Source organism: Platichthys flesus, chromosome 11 (genome assembly GCF_949316205.1).
Source record: "Platichthys flesus chromosome 11, fPlaFle2.1, whole genome shotgun sequence".
NCBI classification, from domain to species: domain Eukaryota; kingdom Metazoa; phylum Chordata; class Actinopteri; order Pleuronectiformes; family Pleuronectidae; genus Platichthys; species Platichthys flesus.
In genome coordinates this window covers 23,461,464-23,478,781 of record NC_084955.1, presented here as the reverse complement: position 1 = coordinate 23,478,781, position 17,318 = coordinate 23,461,464, and the positions used below count along the sequence as shown (strand labels likewise).

Genomic DNA, 17,318 nt, shown 5'->3' with positions numbered 1-17,318 from the left:
CAATCAAGATGTTTAACCAGGTTCACAGAGAGGAGGAGAAGAGGAGGAGGAGGAGGAAGAAGGGACAAATTAAAGAAGTGAAGAAGATAGGAAGGAAGACAGGAATAAAGAAGGATGAAGAAATAAAAGAAAATAACTAACTAAAGAAAACCAAATCAAGTCCAGTGGAACCAGTGCATCTGTGCAGGAATACTCAGTGTTAGTTTGTGGTTATTTAATTAAAGCAAACTTCATTTAAAAATGCAACTTTTTAGCATAATTATTGAAATAAAAAGTTTTTGTAGAGTTTGACGGTTTCTGTCTTAAAAACAGTCAGATGTGAAATCAGTCAGAGCAGCTTGAGATGATGTAGATTAGAGGTGAAGTCAAAGTGAACTTATAGAAACCTGGTGTCTCCTCAGGGGCCTGGAGATTTCCTTGGTTGTTTTCTGCATGTGAATAATTAACCTATAAATTGTCGTATGAAAAAGGTGTCACATGTATAACACCTCTACATTTTCAACAACTACAGTAAACTCTCAAATTAGTCCGTGGACTTTTTAAATCTATATTCTGATATTCATCGAGACTCAATGCGTCCTTTAGGCAGATAATTAATTTAAATGAAAACAAAGCCAGGAGTATTTTTATTTTAATATTACAGTTTATTCTCTGAGCATTTCTTAATCCAGGGAGATAATATTTACAGAAAAATAGATCGGAATAGGTCAAATGAAAATAGAATTTATGTGAAAATAAATGTATAGCTGTTTTGGTGAATAAATAAATTAGGTTTTACAGTAGAGTAGCTACGAGTGACAAAGGCCTGTGTGTGTGTGTGTGTGTGTGTGTGTGTGTGTGTGTGTGTGTGTGTGTGTGTGTGTGTGTGTGTGTGTGTGTGTGTGTGTGTGTGTGTGTGTGTGTTCTGGTAATCATCACGCGATGGGGACCGTTGACTGTTTACACAGTCACGTCATGGGGACCGGTTGCGCTTTGGGGACCAAAATCCCGGTCCCCATGAGGATAACCCTTTTAAATGACTACTAGAGCTACTCTGAAGGTGCCCGTGAAGTTTTAAGCATTGGCCCATACGACATGTTTTTTGGTGAGTGTGAGTGTGTGAGCATTGCTCATTGGTGGCCCTACTGTTTCTAGTTAGTACTGCACCCACTGCTTCACACACACACATCTTCCAAATATGGTTGGGTGCCACCCACTTCCTTGTCCCCATTAGGAATGATTCAAGCAGCGAGGACATTTTCAGCATCAAGAGGTAGCTATCAACAGTAAAAGAAGATTATTTGCCGGAGAAACTAGCTAAGAAGATAAGAACATGTGCAGAGGAGCAAAAGTAAAGCATAAGGTAAGCACAGTTGTATCTTAAATAATTATAAGCAGTGTTGAATCCTCAAATTGCATGTATTACTTGTACCTAGCTAGCATGATTAATAGCTCTGATTAGCTACAAAGGCTAAGTGTAAGACCTCAAATGTTTTACTGCATTTCTATTACTACTTGCATGCATGATGCATATGTGTAGGAGTTTATGTAAACTGAAGGAGACAATCAAGTTAAGCATTTCTGAGTTTTGAGTCTCATTTTGTTATGATGAACTTAAGATCAATATAAGCCCTGTTATGCTATATTTAGTATGTTTAAGTTAATTAATAGAGAACATTATAGAGCACAGGTTTTGACTATAGTCAGACAATTCAAATTACAGCTGTTCTCATTTTACACAGTACCATTATACAGAATAATTTAAGTCTGACTGTAGCTTCCGCTGAGGGGCTTTAAATTTTAAACAACAGAGGAAGTGTAACCTGGCTGCTCTGGATAACCTCTATTTGGAAGCTGGTTATGAACCGGCCCTTTTAACTTATTTTCTTATTTAACATGGGCAGGTTCATGTGGAAGAGGCAGAGCAGGTTATTAAAGAAACATGGTCAGAGGCATAAATCTGGAATTAAATGATAGAAGATTAAATCTAAAACCTGCAGTTAAGTTAAATTATCTACAATCACAAATGACAAGTCACTAATATGATAAAATGTCTAGAATAGAAAAGTAGAGCAGTAGGTTATTAACGTCAGGCAAATAAACAGGTAAAAGCTGAGAAATTTTACTGTGAATATTACTTTTTTTGCAGATAGAAAGTTAAAGTGTTTGTACAGCTAAAGCAGGGGAGAGAGAAGTTATTGTGTGATGAGGTCAATGTAATTGAAAGGTGTATTTGTATTCATAAGGCGGTGGTCTAGTGGCAGAAACTTGGACTGTGGGCAGAGAAGGTCTCTGGTTCGTCTCTGGTTCGACTCCACAGAGAGACAACCAAAGACGAACCTGGATTGATCTGTCCAAAAATCCAAGAGTCTCCCTGCCCTGTCTAGTGCCCCTGAGCAAGGCATCTTACTCCCCCAACATCTGCTCCCCGAGCGCCGTACATGGTCGCTCACTGCTCTGTGTGTCCTGCACCAGATGGGTCAAAAGCAGAGATTAAATTTCCCTTCCTTCATGAGTGTGCCTTTGCATGTCTGTGCATGTGTTTGAGACAAATAAATGCATCTTAATCTTAATCTTAATAATATTGAATAGTCTATGGATAATTCTTTCATGGTTTTCATTTAACCCACTTCTGTTCTGTGTTGCCCTGGTAGATAAGAGAAAAGGTGTCAACACTACCAGTTATTATGTGGGAATAACACCACATTTGTTGAATTTAAATGAAGTTAAAGTAGTGAATCATCTATTTCCCGTATAAAATCACAACAGAAAATAGCTGCTGCTTTGTTTTCCTTCTTACTTTACTCTCTTTAAGTTGCTTTTAAACATGCACTGCAATCTGGATGATACCAAGAGACTATCCAGATAGGGGCAGTTTGTAAAAACGCAAACGCTCCGGATAATCCAGAGTTTCTTCTGTCACCCCCCCAGTAAAAACTCTGCAGATTGTCCGAATAAGCCATTGAGAAAATACAGTAGAAATTATCCGGAGGATTCAGAGCCGGCGAGTAGGCAAATTCATAGTGTTTTTAACAGCTCACACACGTGAGACTGGGATAATAAAAATATCTCAGCATGAAAAATCTCCCTGTTGACTCTTTGTTGATAATGAGGACATGTTCAAATGCTTGTAACATTGGTGTAAATGCAAAACTAAATACAATTACATTCTTTTGCCATCATCTTTGATGTGCTGTAAAAAAAAATACTATGCTCTCTGATACTGAATTTGTCATCATGTCATGCCTCTGGCTTGCTCTACCCAGGCGCCTCCTCCTGTCTGAATTCTCCTGCTGTGTTCTTTATATGTGAAAGCCAAACTCCTTCATAATTATTCAGACATAATCATCTCTCATTTAAGGTGTTTTCAGGCATGACCTGCAGGTAAAATCTAAAGAATTGGCTTTAGATTTGACCCGGTTTAGCTTTCACACATGCACAAGACAGATATACGGTGCATATATGTTTGTAGATGTGTATAGTTTATGCAACAACGCACAGGAGTATGCATCATCCTGTAGGCAGGAACGTTACTCATGACAGAGAGTGAAGGAGAATGTTTCTGTAGTTGAATTTTGCAAGAAAAACAATCCTCATGAGGTTTTAGGCAACAACAACAATTTGTAGTACCACAAAATCTTACTAAGCAAACAAATCAAACAATTATTTTAAAGTAAACTCATTTGTTTTAATCTTTTCCTTCAGAAATGCCACCACGGATCAGCAATTCAACATGATACACATCTGCAAATTAGAGGTCCAGTATATTTATGCAGCAAAAGGTAAGGTGGTATCTGCTGTAAATAATCAATAAATAATTATCATTTAAAATCAAAAGAAAAGCTCCAGAGTACATTTAATAGGGACTAGAATGCTGCAGTGGTCAATTTTGGTTTGTTTTGTAGTATATATTAGCATAAACTCATTGTCAAGGAATAGAATTAATGGATCCTCCTGTTTTATTGAAAATGTTTTTATTGTTTGCAGGATGTGGTATATTTGCAAAGGGTACAATTTGCAAAGGAGACTTTGTTATATATAGGGGGGAGGTCTAGAGGCGGTGGTCTATCGGCAGAAACTTGGACTATGGGCAGAGAAGGTCTCTGGTTCGTCTCTGGTTCGACTCCACGGAGAAACAACAAAAGATGAACCTGGATTGATCTGTCCAAAAATCCAAGAGTTTCCCTACCCTGTCTAGTGCCCCTGAGCAAGGCACCTTACTCCCCCAACATCTGCTCCCCGAGCGCCGTACATGGTCGCTCACTGCTCTGTGTATCCTGCACCAGATGGGTCAAAAGCAGAGATTAAATTTCCCTACCTGCATGAGTGTGCCTTTGCATGTCTGTGCATGTGTTTGGGACTGATAAATGCATCTTAATCTGCATCTGCATTTTAAGGATATAATAAGTGATGCAGAATCCCAGAGAAGGAGAAAACTTTACCACCCCTGATGTGCTGCATTCATGTTTGCCTTCAAGTGGACTAAAGAATTCCTAAACTACACTCCATATACTATTTTAAGTTATACTAAGTGGGGCTCTGGTTTTATTGTGATATATTGTGACATTTGTATTTTTTCTTTTTCAATTTTTCCAATTTCTCAAGTATTGATGCCTTCAGAGAAGATGGCTCAATTGGTGTTAATGGAGAACCCCACCTTTGTTTATTTGCCCTGGATGACATCAAAGAAGGAGAAGAAATCGCCTATAACTATGGAGGTGAAGACTGCCCATGGCAAACACAGGTATGTAGCACAGAACACAGCAAATACAATGAGTCAAGTATCACAACAAATAGTAGAATGAGAAATATGTGGACCTAATTTGGCTGTATTAATATTGTTATAACCATGTACACGTTACATATACAAAAAATACCAGGATTGCCTATCACAAGCTGCTTTAAGCTGCTATGTATGAGCGACCACTTAGTGTAGTGAAAATAACAGGAACATGAAATAACAAACAGGAATCTAATTTACAAAATTTTTAAGAAGCTATTGAAGGTCAGTTTAGATCATTATAGATATTATGTTACTGAACTGAATGATCCTCTATTAACACTGCATCCTAGCAGGGTTGTCTACAAACCTCTGCAAGCAGCCTGAAGCTCTGATTATGATTTATATGTGAAATAGTGCAGAGTGTCCAAACTTTTCAACTTCCATTGGATGAATGGAAAAGTCATTGATTCACCTGCATTAGCATAGATGATATTAGGATATTATAGGTTTGTCACTTTAGTGAATGCAAACAATAGCATTGGTTCATTAGAGATCTCAATAATGTTTTTACAATGACATACCCAGCAAAACCTTTTGTCGCTTGTGTTTACATCAAAGACTACTGATGTTGTTGCAGGTTTTTGCGATGACCACTGGTTATGTAACAGCTCTTGGAGGGCTGTCCCAATTAGATGGGGAAGATTTCAACCTCTGTTTCAAGGGGCAAGAATACCCTCGAAAACAAGGGGTAGGGTTAGGGTAATGGGTTTGGGCATAATTAAAAAGCATTGAAATGCTATCACTTTATATGTTAAAGAATCAGGGTCATTTGCCAAATGTATCCAGTCCTGCTTATGACATGGATGTAATCTCAAAACTTTATCTGAATAGAAATATTAGAATATAATATAAGTAAATATTGGGAACGTTTTACTTTTGTTTACAGACGACCAGCATCACTGTTAACACCATGGAGGAGGATGATTCAGATCCTGTCCACTCAGAGAGTCTGATGGCTTGTGCCTTTGGGCCAAAGATCACACCTGAAGAGGTAAATTCATGTCCATCACTGTTTTATCATTATATGATCACTCTTTGTTCCGAGTTTGTGTAGAAACTGTGTGTGAACAATTAGGTAAAACTTGTACACACAAGGAAATGCAATGTTTTGTGTAATATGTCCCCACAAAGCATGTGTTAAGTTGTGTGAACGAGAAAGAGCTTCGCTGGTCAGAAGAAGAAACTGTTTCAGAAAAATTTGATAAAACTGGTCCCCACAATGAACTATAATGTAGTGTGCAAAATGTCCCCACAAAGCATGTGTTAAGTTGTGTGAATGAGAAATAACTTTACCGTACAGAAGTTATGTAAATTGGTAAACAATGACATTTCAAGTATGGCATCTTGAAGGTTAGTGGTAGAGGTATATTCATGGTCGATTTCAAACTTCACAGTATTTTATTTCTTGATAAATTATCACACTACATTTTGGAGTCACGTGGTCCCCACAACACACCTTCTGACAGTGTGCAAGTAGTCACTGTTTTTGAAAAGTTAGATAAAACTGGTCCCCACAATGAACTATAATGTTGTGTGTAAAATGTCCCCACAAAGCATGTGTTAAGTTGTGTGAACGAGAAAGAGCTTCGCTGGTCAGAAGAAGAAACTGTTTCAGAAAAGTTAGATAAAACTGGTCCCCACAATGAACTATAATGTTGTGTGTAAAATGTCCCCACAAAGCATGTGTTAAGTTGTGTGAATGAGAAATAACTTTACCGTACAGAAGTTATGTAAATTGGTAAACAATGACATTTCAAGTATGGCATCTTGAAGGTTAGTAGTAGAGGTCTATTCATGGTCGATTTCAAACTTCAAAGTATTTTCTTTCTTGATAAATTATCACTCTACATTTTGGAGTCACGTGGTCCCCACAACACACCTTCTAACAGTGTGCAAGTAGTAACTGTTTTTGAAAAGTTAGATAAAACAGGTCCCCACGATGAACTCTAATGTTGTGTGTAAAATGTCCCCACAAAGCATGTGTTAAGTTGTGTGAACGAGAAAGAGCTTCGCTGGTTAGAAGAAGAAACTGTTTTTGAAAAGTTAGATAAAACTGGTCCCCATAATGAACTATAATGTTGTGTGTAAAATGTCCCCACAAAGCATGCGTTAAGTTGTGTGAATGAGAAATAGCTTTACTGGTCAGAAGTTATGTAAATTGGTATACAATGACATTTCAAGTATGGCATCTTGAAGGTTAGTGGTAGAGGTATATTCATGGTCGATTTCAAACTTCACAGTATTTTCTTTCTTGATAAATTATCACTCTACATTTTGTATTCACGTGGTCCCCACAACACACCTTCTGACAGTGTGCAAGTAGTAACTGTTTTTGAAAAGTTAGATAAAACAGGTCCCCACGATGAACTCTAATGTTGTGTGTAAAATGTCCCCACAAAGCATGTGTTAAGTTGTGTGAGCGAGAAAGAGCTTCGCTGGTTAGAAGAAGAAACTGTTTTTGAAAAGTTAGATAAAACTGGTCCCCACAATGAACTATAATGTTGTGTGTAAAATGTCCCCACAAAGCATGTGTTAAGTTGTGTGAATGAGAAATAGCTTTAATTGTCAGAAGTTATGTAAATTGGTAAACAATGACATTTCAAGTATGGCATCTTGAAGGTTAGTGGTAGAGGTATATTCATGGTCGATTTCAAACTTCACAGTATTTTCTTTCTTGATAAATTCTCACTCTACATTTTGTATTCACGTGGTCCCCACAACACACGTTCTGACAGTGTGCAAGTAGTAACTATTTTTGCAAAGTTAGATAAAACTGGTCCCCACGATGAACTCTAATGTTGTGTGTAAAATGTCCCCACAAAGCATGTGTTAAGTTGTGTGAACGAGAAAGAGCTTCGCTGGTTAGAAGAAGAAACTGTTTTTGAAAAGTTAGATAAAACTGGTCCCCACAATGAACTATAATGTTGTGTGTAAAATGTCCCCACAAAGCATGTGTTAAGTTGTGTGAATGATAAATAGCTTTACTGGTCAGAAGTTATGTAAATTGGTTATACAATGACATTTCAAGTATGGCATCTTGAAGGTTAGTGGTAGAGGTATATTCATGGTCGATTTCAAACTTCACAGTATTTTCTTTCTTGATAAATTATCACTCTACATTTTGGAGTCACGTGGTCCCCACAACACACCTTCTGACAGTGTGCAAGTAGTAACTGTTTTTGAAAAGTTAGATACAACTGGTCCCCACAATGAACTATAATGTTGTGTGTAAAATGTCCCCACAAAGCATGTGTTAAGTTGTGTGAATGAGAAAGAGCTTCGCTGGTTAGAAGAAGAAACTGTTTTTGAAAAGTTAGATAAAACTGGTCCCCATAATGAACTATAATGTTGTGTGTAAAATGTCCCCACAAAGCATGTGTTAAGTTGTGTGAATGAGAAATAGCTTTACTGGTCAGAAGTTATGTAAATTGGTTATACAATGACATTTCAAGTATGGCATCTTGAAGGTTAGTGGTAGAGGTATATTCATGGTCGATTTCAAACTTCACAGTGTTTTCTTTCTTGATAAATTATCACACTACATTTTGTATTCACGTGGTCCCCACAACACACCTTCTGACAGTGTGCAAGTAGTAACTGTTTTTGAAAAGTTAGATAAAACTGGTCCCCACAATGAACTATAATGTTATGTGTAAAATGTCCCCACAAAGCATGTGTTAAGTTGTGTGAATGAGAAATAGCTTTACAGGTCAGAAGTTATGTAAATTGGTTATACAATGACATTTCAAGTATGGCATCTTGAAGGTTAGTGGTAGAGGTATATTCATGGTCGATTTCAAACTTCACAGTATTTTCTTTCTTGATAAATTATCACACTACATTTTGTATTCACGTGGTCCCCACAACACACCTTCTGACAGTGTGCAAGTAGTAACTGTTTTTGAAAAGTTAGATAAAACTGGTCCCCACAATGAACTATAATGTTGTGTGTAAAATGTCCCCACAAAGCATGTGTTAAGTTGTGTGAATGAGAAATAGCTTTACTGGTCAGAAGTTATGTAAATTGGTATACAATGACATTTCAAGTATGGCATCTTGAAGGTTAGTGGTAGAGGTATATTCATGGTCGATTTCAAACTTCACAGTATTTTTTTTCTTGATAAATTATCACTCTACATTTTGTATTCACGTGGTCCCCACAACACACGTTCTGACAGTGTGCAAGTAGTAACTGTTTTTGAAAAGTTAGATAAAACTGGTCCCCACGATGAACTCTAATGTTGTCTAAAATGTGTGAAACATGTTTTTTCTAGATTGTGAATTCAGAATTAGTTTAGCAGAGCAGACACAACTTTGATCTCAAAAATTCTTATATACACTTTTACTAAATTATTTCTTGCATATGTGCCTTTATTTTCAGATTACAGACTTCAAAAAATGAAACTGAGACTTTTGTACCAAAATTAAGACGGCCTACAATAACTTTCAGTTGCACTTCAAATTTTCAAGTTGCTGCAATTCGATATAGTCTTTTTTTTTTCAGAACAGTCAAAATATTCTGCTTATTATAATATAAACTGCTAAAATAATCAAATTATGACACAAAACTTGCAAAACAGCACAAAGAATAATTTCTCATCTACCTGTTACAGCTCTACATATTTATAATCTTTTCATTAATCTTTTTTAGATGAAAGACACAGATCTGGAAGATTCTGAACTATTTGATTCGTCATCAGAGAGTGCAGATGATCACGTACCAGATACCATCTCCGAAAGTGACAGTGACAGTGATGCTTCAGTTCAACTAAACTTTAAGAACACTTTTCTGCCTCTTAATGATCCTGATAGCTCAATGGGCCCCACTGTCTGCGATTATACAACACCAGACAACATGATTTTGGATGGTCAAAACATTACACCTGAAGCCCCCAGAGCAGTAGAAGAACCCCGGTCAAGTCAGACTATAAAGGACATCGTTAGATAGCAGTCATAAAAAAAAGGCCAGATCAGAGACTGTTGTCAGTGTTGCCAACTTAAGATGTTGCCACCAATACTTTGTCATTTCAGACCTTTGCCGCATAACTGTTGCTGCCCCCATTTAATGTAGTTTTATCTGTATATTCATGCCTGCAATAATCAGATAAAGGGTTGTTTGGCTGATTCTAGAGTATATTAGGTGCTTAAAGTAGGACTCATAACAGTTACAGTTTTAATAGTATAAACATACAAACAACAACTAGTCCCTATACCAAACACCTGTCCTACGTCCTCACAATTCCATAGTTAGTTAGATTAATGAGTGAATCAGTACATTGTATTTATTTATCCATCAGATCCAACATTTTATAAATACAGTTTTTTTCTTCATGACAATTTTGAGAAATTTATGTCAGTGAATGTGAGTCCATGTCATTGATCAGAATGAACAGTTTATTTGTTAATATAACACAGCATGTTCAGCTTATAAGAAAATGGCATCAAAATCCTCTTTCCCACTGACAATTTCAGTCAGAATGCACATATCAGTGTTTTCTTGGCAGAGTAATTGTATATTATAGTTTTCTTATACTGTAGAAGTTAGTTTATACTTTATAGAACTTGTAACTTTGGATTATAACTCTTACACACTTTGGAGTCCTTGTATTTACAAATGTGTTTTTCTGACCACTTAAAGGTACAACTGCCCAAAAGAAGAAAACACCCTGGAAGGAGACAGACGTGAAGGCAGTGGAAAGGCACATGAATCGATTCATCACATCTTGTATTGCTCCAGCAAAGTTTGACTGTGAGAAGTGTTTAAGGGCTGATCCAGAAGCTCTTAAGGACCGGAGCTGGCAGAATGTGAAATTCTACATATATAACCGCATTACAGCCAACAAGAGGAAATTAAGTAAATAATGGGAAGATTACCACCAGTAAGCGGTTGCTATGTGGTTGTCTGAAATTAAAAATATCTTACAAATTTGACTGAATAAGAATTATTCTTTGTAGGGATATAGATATCCCTTCACTGTTTGATAAGTTTATATTCACTTCAACCACATTACACTAATAGTCCTATCAAATTCTGCTTCATTGTAAGGCGGAGTTCATGAACAGCAAGATTTTCTGTACAAAGTAATGCTTTGCATCCCTATCACCATTTACAGGTATCATGTTATATCTCTACATTTTCTATCAACAACTTTTGTTCTTTTTGGCTAGACTTTATTAGTTTTAAACCATCAGCTCTAACAAATGTAATAATGGAAGGACTTACGGTATCAGTAATAATGTATATAAAAATGCTTTTTGAAGTATGGTCCCCATTAGTCTTATAACAAGTTGTGTGAGTCATGCAAATGATATGTAAATGAGGTCCCCATCAGCCATACCTACCCGTTTTTTCTAAGGTCCCCATTTTGCACAGTCAAAACACTACTTCATGAATTTAGATATTTTAAGGTGTGTATGTACTAACTGATTTTTTCTTAGTGTCCCTGATTTTTTTCATACTTCCACAACCTCTAGAAAGGGTGGTCCCCACAGGTTATGATAAAAAGTGCACGCCCCGCAAACCATGGAAACCAGTATGTGTGTGTGTGTGTGTGTGTGTGTGTGTGTGTGTGTGTGTGTGTGTGTGTGTGTGTGTGTGTTCTTTTCTCTGTTGAGCCACTGAAAGGCACTGTTGTCTGCAGCTCAGCCTCCTCGGTGTAACGGGGATGAAGACGTTGGATAGAAGCTCCTGAGTGTGTGCGGCAGGTCACGAGTGCAGCAGAGGTTAAATATGGTTAATCTGCAATGATCACACACTTCATGAATAACACGCAGGGATCTGCAGCGCGACTCGTTATGTTTTCTGGATTTAAAACCCGAGTTTGAATGTCGGACATTGTAGATTTAGTTATTTCAGATGAAGCTTCTCAGTGATTCCCCTCAGGACTCAGGAAAATAAATAGGAGACGCGAGAGAACACGGATTTCAGACTAAAGCTAAAAATAACTCCCTGTACTTATTGTCTGTGCAGTTCATTTACTGTATGATCTCGAAAGACCATCAATCCCACAATGCATTACTGCATGTGAAAGTGACAGTCATGTTAAAACTGCAACCGTCAAGGATGATGAGTTATTCACCTCTGACGGAGGGAATTTATGGTTATTCTTTTAATACAGAGTTCTTTGTTTTCGCCTTTAAATTATTTGAATAATGTTGTTCATCATATTTAACCTGTTTAAAGGGTTTGAAAGCAGATAAAGTGTTTGATTACTTCAAAGGTCAGAAGTCACAATAAGTTTGGAAACGTGGCGAGAATCAAAATTCAAAACTTTATTGTCCATCAATGCAGGAATTATTGAAATTATAATTTTTTACAATAATAAGACGATGTATGACCTGGAAAAATGTTTCTATAAAAATACAAATACTGTGTAGTACAAGGAGTCAAATTTAAAATAAAGTGCATTTAATTTGTCTTGATAAAATATATAATTTAGAATAAATGTATAATATAAAAACCAAATCAATGTTTTTAAAAGTCTTTATCGACAACTTGTTTGTTCTGATTCTAACTTGTAAATTTTTCGGTTTACAGAATAACTTACAGTTCAACTTTCTTTTCCCCTCTGGAAGCTCCTGCATGTTAAATCTGAAAATATGTTGTTTTTGTAAATTTGAATTTAATCTGGGCTACTGGTGTTGGATTTTGTGTGCGCTGGCAACGCGCCACGCACAATTTTCAGGCACAGGTGTTGACCAGGAAAAAAGAGAGAGAGGGAGGGAGAGGAAAGAGAAAGACAGAAAGTGATTTGAATTATCATTGTAGAATGAATTTGGCATCACTGCAATGGAGGGAGCTTTAAATAGAGCCACAAAGTTTGATGAAAAAATGGATGCACGGATATTTCCAGAATTTATACGTCTCTTTTTTTTCCATTTAAGCTTTTGACAAACTCTCAATTTCCCAAAAAATGCTAAACGCTTGTTGATCAGCAGCAGGGATATCTTTGACTTTATCACGAGCTAATGAGAGAAATTAGCCGAAATGCTCTAAGTAATAGTCACTGATTTTTCCACTCACAAATTATTTTTCAACTTGTTTTCGTATCTGTGCATAAATTAAAAAATCTGCTGAAATTTATTATTCATTGGAGATGTGATTAATATGCAAAATTATGCAAATTAAGATGCAATTAGGCTCCAATTCTCTAGTGGAATTTTCCATTATAATTTAATACAAAGTAACAGAGTAATTGCTGTCACGTGTAATTACGGTTACTCAAGTGCACTTTCAGGCATGCAAATGATTCACTATATGTGTTGGTTATCCTATGCAAATATACCATGTGGTGTTTTAACAAGCCGAGCGGAGCACAATAGCCGGCGTGGTTCCCCCGGTGGGGCTGGAACCAGGTAAACACACCCGGGTGGTTCTTCTCTCTCTCTCTCTCTCTCTCTCTCTAAATGAGATGAGTTGGAAAACTTTCAGCGCTCAGATTATCACCAGTGACGACTTCCAGTTTGAATTTGTGATGAATTGTGGGGAAGGCTCCGACTTTCATCCGTCACCGATTGATTTAATGAGAGAGAGAAAAGTTGTCTTGGATGTGACTTGGGAGCGGCGGCTGCATTCCAACAGGAAACTGTTGCCTCGCTCTGCACAGGAAGTGTCAGACCTCCACCCCCCCTCCACCCCTCCATCCCCTCCTCGCTTCAGTCGCAGGCTTTTTTGTGTCTTCATTACGCCGTCGCCCCGTTTGATCAATGACACTGCAAATGTCACAAGCAATCACACAACATTATGCGCGCGGGACAATTACGCCGCCGCTCAGTGTGACAAACTTCGCAGGCGGCGGTGGCAGCGGCGGCCGCGCGGAGAGAAGGGAAACGATTATGTAATTGATATCTATTCAGATCGACTGGAAGTCCTGCGAACGCTCGGAGGGAGAAAAAGCTCTCGCAGAGCAATTCCTCCTTCTTGGGAGGCAAATTGATTTTAAATTGTTACATGGCTGGTTACATGTCCTGACATCTTGCTTTGCTCACTCTCGCTCACACACACACAAACACACACATGCACACACACACACAGTGGCATTAAAACTCATACACTCTAATACACTAACTTCTACACACACACTCATGCAGACACACACACCCTCTGCTATCTGTCTTGTTCATGATCAATGCTCTGAACAAAGACATCCTCCCTCCCTCCTTGTGTCCCCCCTCACCCTCACCCATCCCCTCGCTCTCTCTCTATCTATCTCTCTCTCTCTCTTATCCTCTCTCTCTCTCTCTCTCCCTCTCTCCGCCTCCGTGTGCCTGCCTGCTTGCACAACTCTCTCAAAGAACATAATCCCTCAACAAAATGGAAACACAAAGGAAACTTGAGCTCAATCCTATAAACGCGCGGACACAGCAGACAATGCCTCCTCCCACCCGCTTCCCCCTATCCCCGTCCCCCTGCATCCCCATCAGCCATAAATGCCCCGTGGCACAGATCAGGCTTTATCAACCCGCCCCCCCCTTCCTCCTCCTCCTCCTACATCCATCCATCCTTCCCTCCCCGATTAGCACCACCACCACCACCAGCTCTACCCCACCCGATGCTGCCGCCAGCTTCTCCCATACCTCCACATGGACCCTCTCCTGCATCCGGAGGCTGGAAGGCCGTTTAAAGGTTTAGCTCCTGGTCGAGGACAAACGTATTCAGCTCACGGGCTTAGTGTGAGATTATCAGAGGTGACGTGCAGGTGGATGTTCAGTGGGAAAGCTCGAATGAAGATGAAGTTAGACCGGGAGGTTGAACCTGTAATTTGTGAGACGCTCTCTTTTGCACTTGGTGTTTTTTTGGTGCACCGTGCACGTGTCAAGTGTTTCTGACTTTCACAAAGATATCGGAACCAAAGGATGTTAGTTGTCGTTTCTGAAAGGTTTTCATGAAATATTTTAACTGCGTGAAAGTTAGCTTATTATTACACCTGACGATCCGTCCACATTCAACTACAGACCGCCTTGTTTGTCTGTAAATTTCACATGGAAGTGTATTTCTATCGGATTCTCTTACTGTCGGTCACATCATGATTTGTTATCAAACCAAAGTTGTGATGTAGATTCCACTAGATAAGGTTCAGGGTCAGATCTTGATTCTGGTCAAAATAGTTACTTTATCAGCTTCATTGTGATCGTTGCATTTATAAACAAATATTTAAGGTTCGGGGAACGAAATAACCAAAGTTTACAATCGACTGGAAAAGGCCTAATGTGCAGTTTTTGCTAATTTTGGCGATAGCGCTGATGACCTTCTCCCTTTCTCCCCTGTCATAATTATCATGACAGCTAGGGGGCATGTTCACACGAACATATCTGGAACTTTCTGGAACGACTGATTCTGTCCCTTCTTCTCGAGACTACTGACAACTCCGGTCTTCTTCTCGTCCTTCATGACATCTTTTCTAGAAATTACCTCTGAGATAAACGTGTAGCTTTAACACAGCGTAACGTAAAGTGTGCCAAATCATTCTAAGAAAAAAAAGTCAGCTTCGTCAGAACTCAGGAACATGTGAGAGTTCTGCCATGCAGCTGTTGCGTGCCCTTAATATGGAATCATAAAGGTGCATGCGTGCAGGAAAGAAGAAGTGACATGAAGACGTCTTGTGGCTTTTTCCAATGTAGGTCAGTGTCAGTTTCCACCTTTGACTTCACTGTTCTGCATCCGTTTGTTATTAGAGCTCAACGGAACACCCCCCCCCCCCCCCCCCCCCCCCCCGAACGCCCGGCGCTCCCCTCCTGAGGGCGACTCCTGCTCCGAGGCCCCGGCAGCACCAGAGAACCAGCCCCCTGGAGGTGCAGGTGAGTGAGGCTTGATCTGCTCTAATCAGGTTGACGGTGGGAGGAGGTGATGGTGTTTCGGGGGTGGGCGGAGAGGGGGGAGAGGGGGAGAGGAGGGGTTGTTTGGCACCAGTTTGCTGGGACTCTCTGCGACTGTGTGGTCTTCAGAGAACCACTTACCGCCCCCGTGCTTTCCTCGGGTTCCAGACTCTGGAAGGCGAGGCGGCCTCCCTCTCCCTCTTTAACCCGCCTCAACCTGCTGATTAAAATCAATCCTACGCAGGGTGAGGCGCGGCGGCGGAGGCAAAGTAGGCCACCTTCACTCGCTGCCACAGGAAGAGGAAGTGCCCCGGTGCACGTTGACTCGTGCTTCGCGCCTCGCTGGCTACAACCCTCTGCACAGCTTGAGACGAGGCAGCGAGCGGGATCACAGAGCAGCGAGGCTCACGTGTTGCACTTCCTGTGTCGAGTGACCGTCTGAGGCCTGAGGAACAAAAGGAACAGAGAGGCTCACGTCTGAAATGACTCCCTGCTCTCTGAGAGTCTCGCTATGACTCTACCGGTGAAACTGCCGCTTTAACTTCTAACAGCACTTCACAAGCAAGAACATTAAAACCCATGTATGTGAAAAGTTTGCTTAAGAAAGACACAAAAGTCACGGAGCTGTCGCACAAACGTGTCTCAATAATGAACCAAGTCGATTTGGATAATTCCACAAGTGAAGAGAAAAACAGTTTGGGATTATTATATATGTTTCTCTACATTTAATGTGCCGATGAGAAGAATCCCACAAACATCAGAGATCTGGGATGGCGAGTCCTTCTTCTATGAATTCTATAAATGTCTGGTCTCTTTTCATGGATTACTGTCATTTGCCATCCGCTATTGTGAGCGCCTGCCAGACCGGCTTGCCATTTCTGGGCCTGTGTTTCCAACCTTGATATATTTGCCAAATGAATATTTGAAGCTGTAATTAAATTTATCCCACCTCTACACCTTCTGTGAGACGGCCACCTTGCGCAATTTCTCACATGCCACATTTCAGCTATTTTTTGTTGTGCGAAAAAAAAAAAGAAGAGAAAAAGAAGCCCACCACAGCTTGCTGCCATTTTTTTATTTAATGAATCGGAATGAGGATATTTTTACTGGAATAAATATGATTTCAGGACATTCATAATAGTCCTGCTCACGTATTCAGACGTAAATACACACTGTGCGGTGAGAAGAGACCTCAGAGCTGTCAGCGGCTGCGTAAACAAACTTCAGAAAATGTCAGTGTGTGTGTGATGGATACAAAATAAAACTGGGGGGGGGGATTTAATGCATTAAGCAGAAATGTGCAGGTTCCTAAATCCAGACTGCTCAGAGAAAAAAAAAAATTAGCAACAGAACCTTCTCATTAGCAGGTAAATCTAAAAGTTGTGCTTATTTGAGGAGGAGGAGGAGGAGGAGGAGGAGGAGGAAGAGGAGGAGATGATAAATGTTTTATGAAACTCAAACCCTGAGACCCGGGACCTCGACTCATGCAAGAGACAAAACATTTGATTAATTCATGATTCAAAGCTGCGACGCGGGTTTGGAACCACTTTTCACCTCATGCAAATATTTATGAATAAACAGAATAAAAAAGAAAAACATTCGCCGAGCTAATTTACAAAATGTGACATGATAGGTTCTAACTGAGAGAGAATCCCTTTGGTATTAAATCCACCTGGATGTCTCGGTTTGGAGTCCTGCAGCGTCCCCCCCCCTCTCATGTCCGTCCCCACACTCGCCCTCC

The 17,318-nt window shown here is 39.5% G+C and overlaps 1 protein-coding gene across 4 annotated transcripts; it reads left to right on the top strand.

Annotated features, from left to right (window-relative positions):
- Window positions 1-834: 834 nt before the first annotated feature.
- Window positions 835-10,693, top strand: LOC133965588 (uncharacterized). 4 transcript variants are annotated; one of them, XM_062400221.1, is made up of 6 exons: window positions 835-1,342; window positions 3,685-3,761; window positions 4,585-4,723; window positions 5,340-5,450; window positions 5,649-5,753; window positions 10,401-10,693. In XM_062400221.1, the coding sequence occupies exons 1-6, from the start codon at window positions 1,313-1,315 to the stop codon at window positions 10,446-10,448; spliced, it is 510 nt and encodes a 169-aa protein (XP_062256205.1). In that variant the 5' UTR covers window positions 835-1,312; the 3' UTR covers window positions 10,449-10,693. The 4 variants fall into 4 exon arrangements, with proteins under 4 accessions (XP_062256205.1, XP_062256203.1, XP_062256206.1 ...); XM_062400219.1 differs by lacking the exon at window positions 10,401-10,693 and adding an exon at window positions 9,414-10,031; XM_062400222.1 differs by lacking the exon at window positions 5,340-5,450.
- Window positions 10,694-17,318: the final 6,625 nt, after the last annotated feature.

Bases quoted from the DNA above. Each gene is read 5' to 3' on its own strand.
- LOC133965588 (XM_062400219.1), top strand. From the start codon at position 1,313: ATGTGCAGAGGAGCAAAAGTAAAGCATAAG. The intron at 3,762-4,584 runs GTAAGGTGGTAT...CAATTTCTCAAG, and splicing joins GTATATTTATGCAGCAAAAG to TATTGATGCCTTCAGAGAAG. The intron at 5,451-5,648 runs GTAGGGTTAGGG...TTTTGTTTACAG, and splicing joins AATACCCTCGAAAACAAGGG to ACGACCAGCATCACTGTTAA.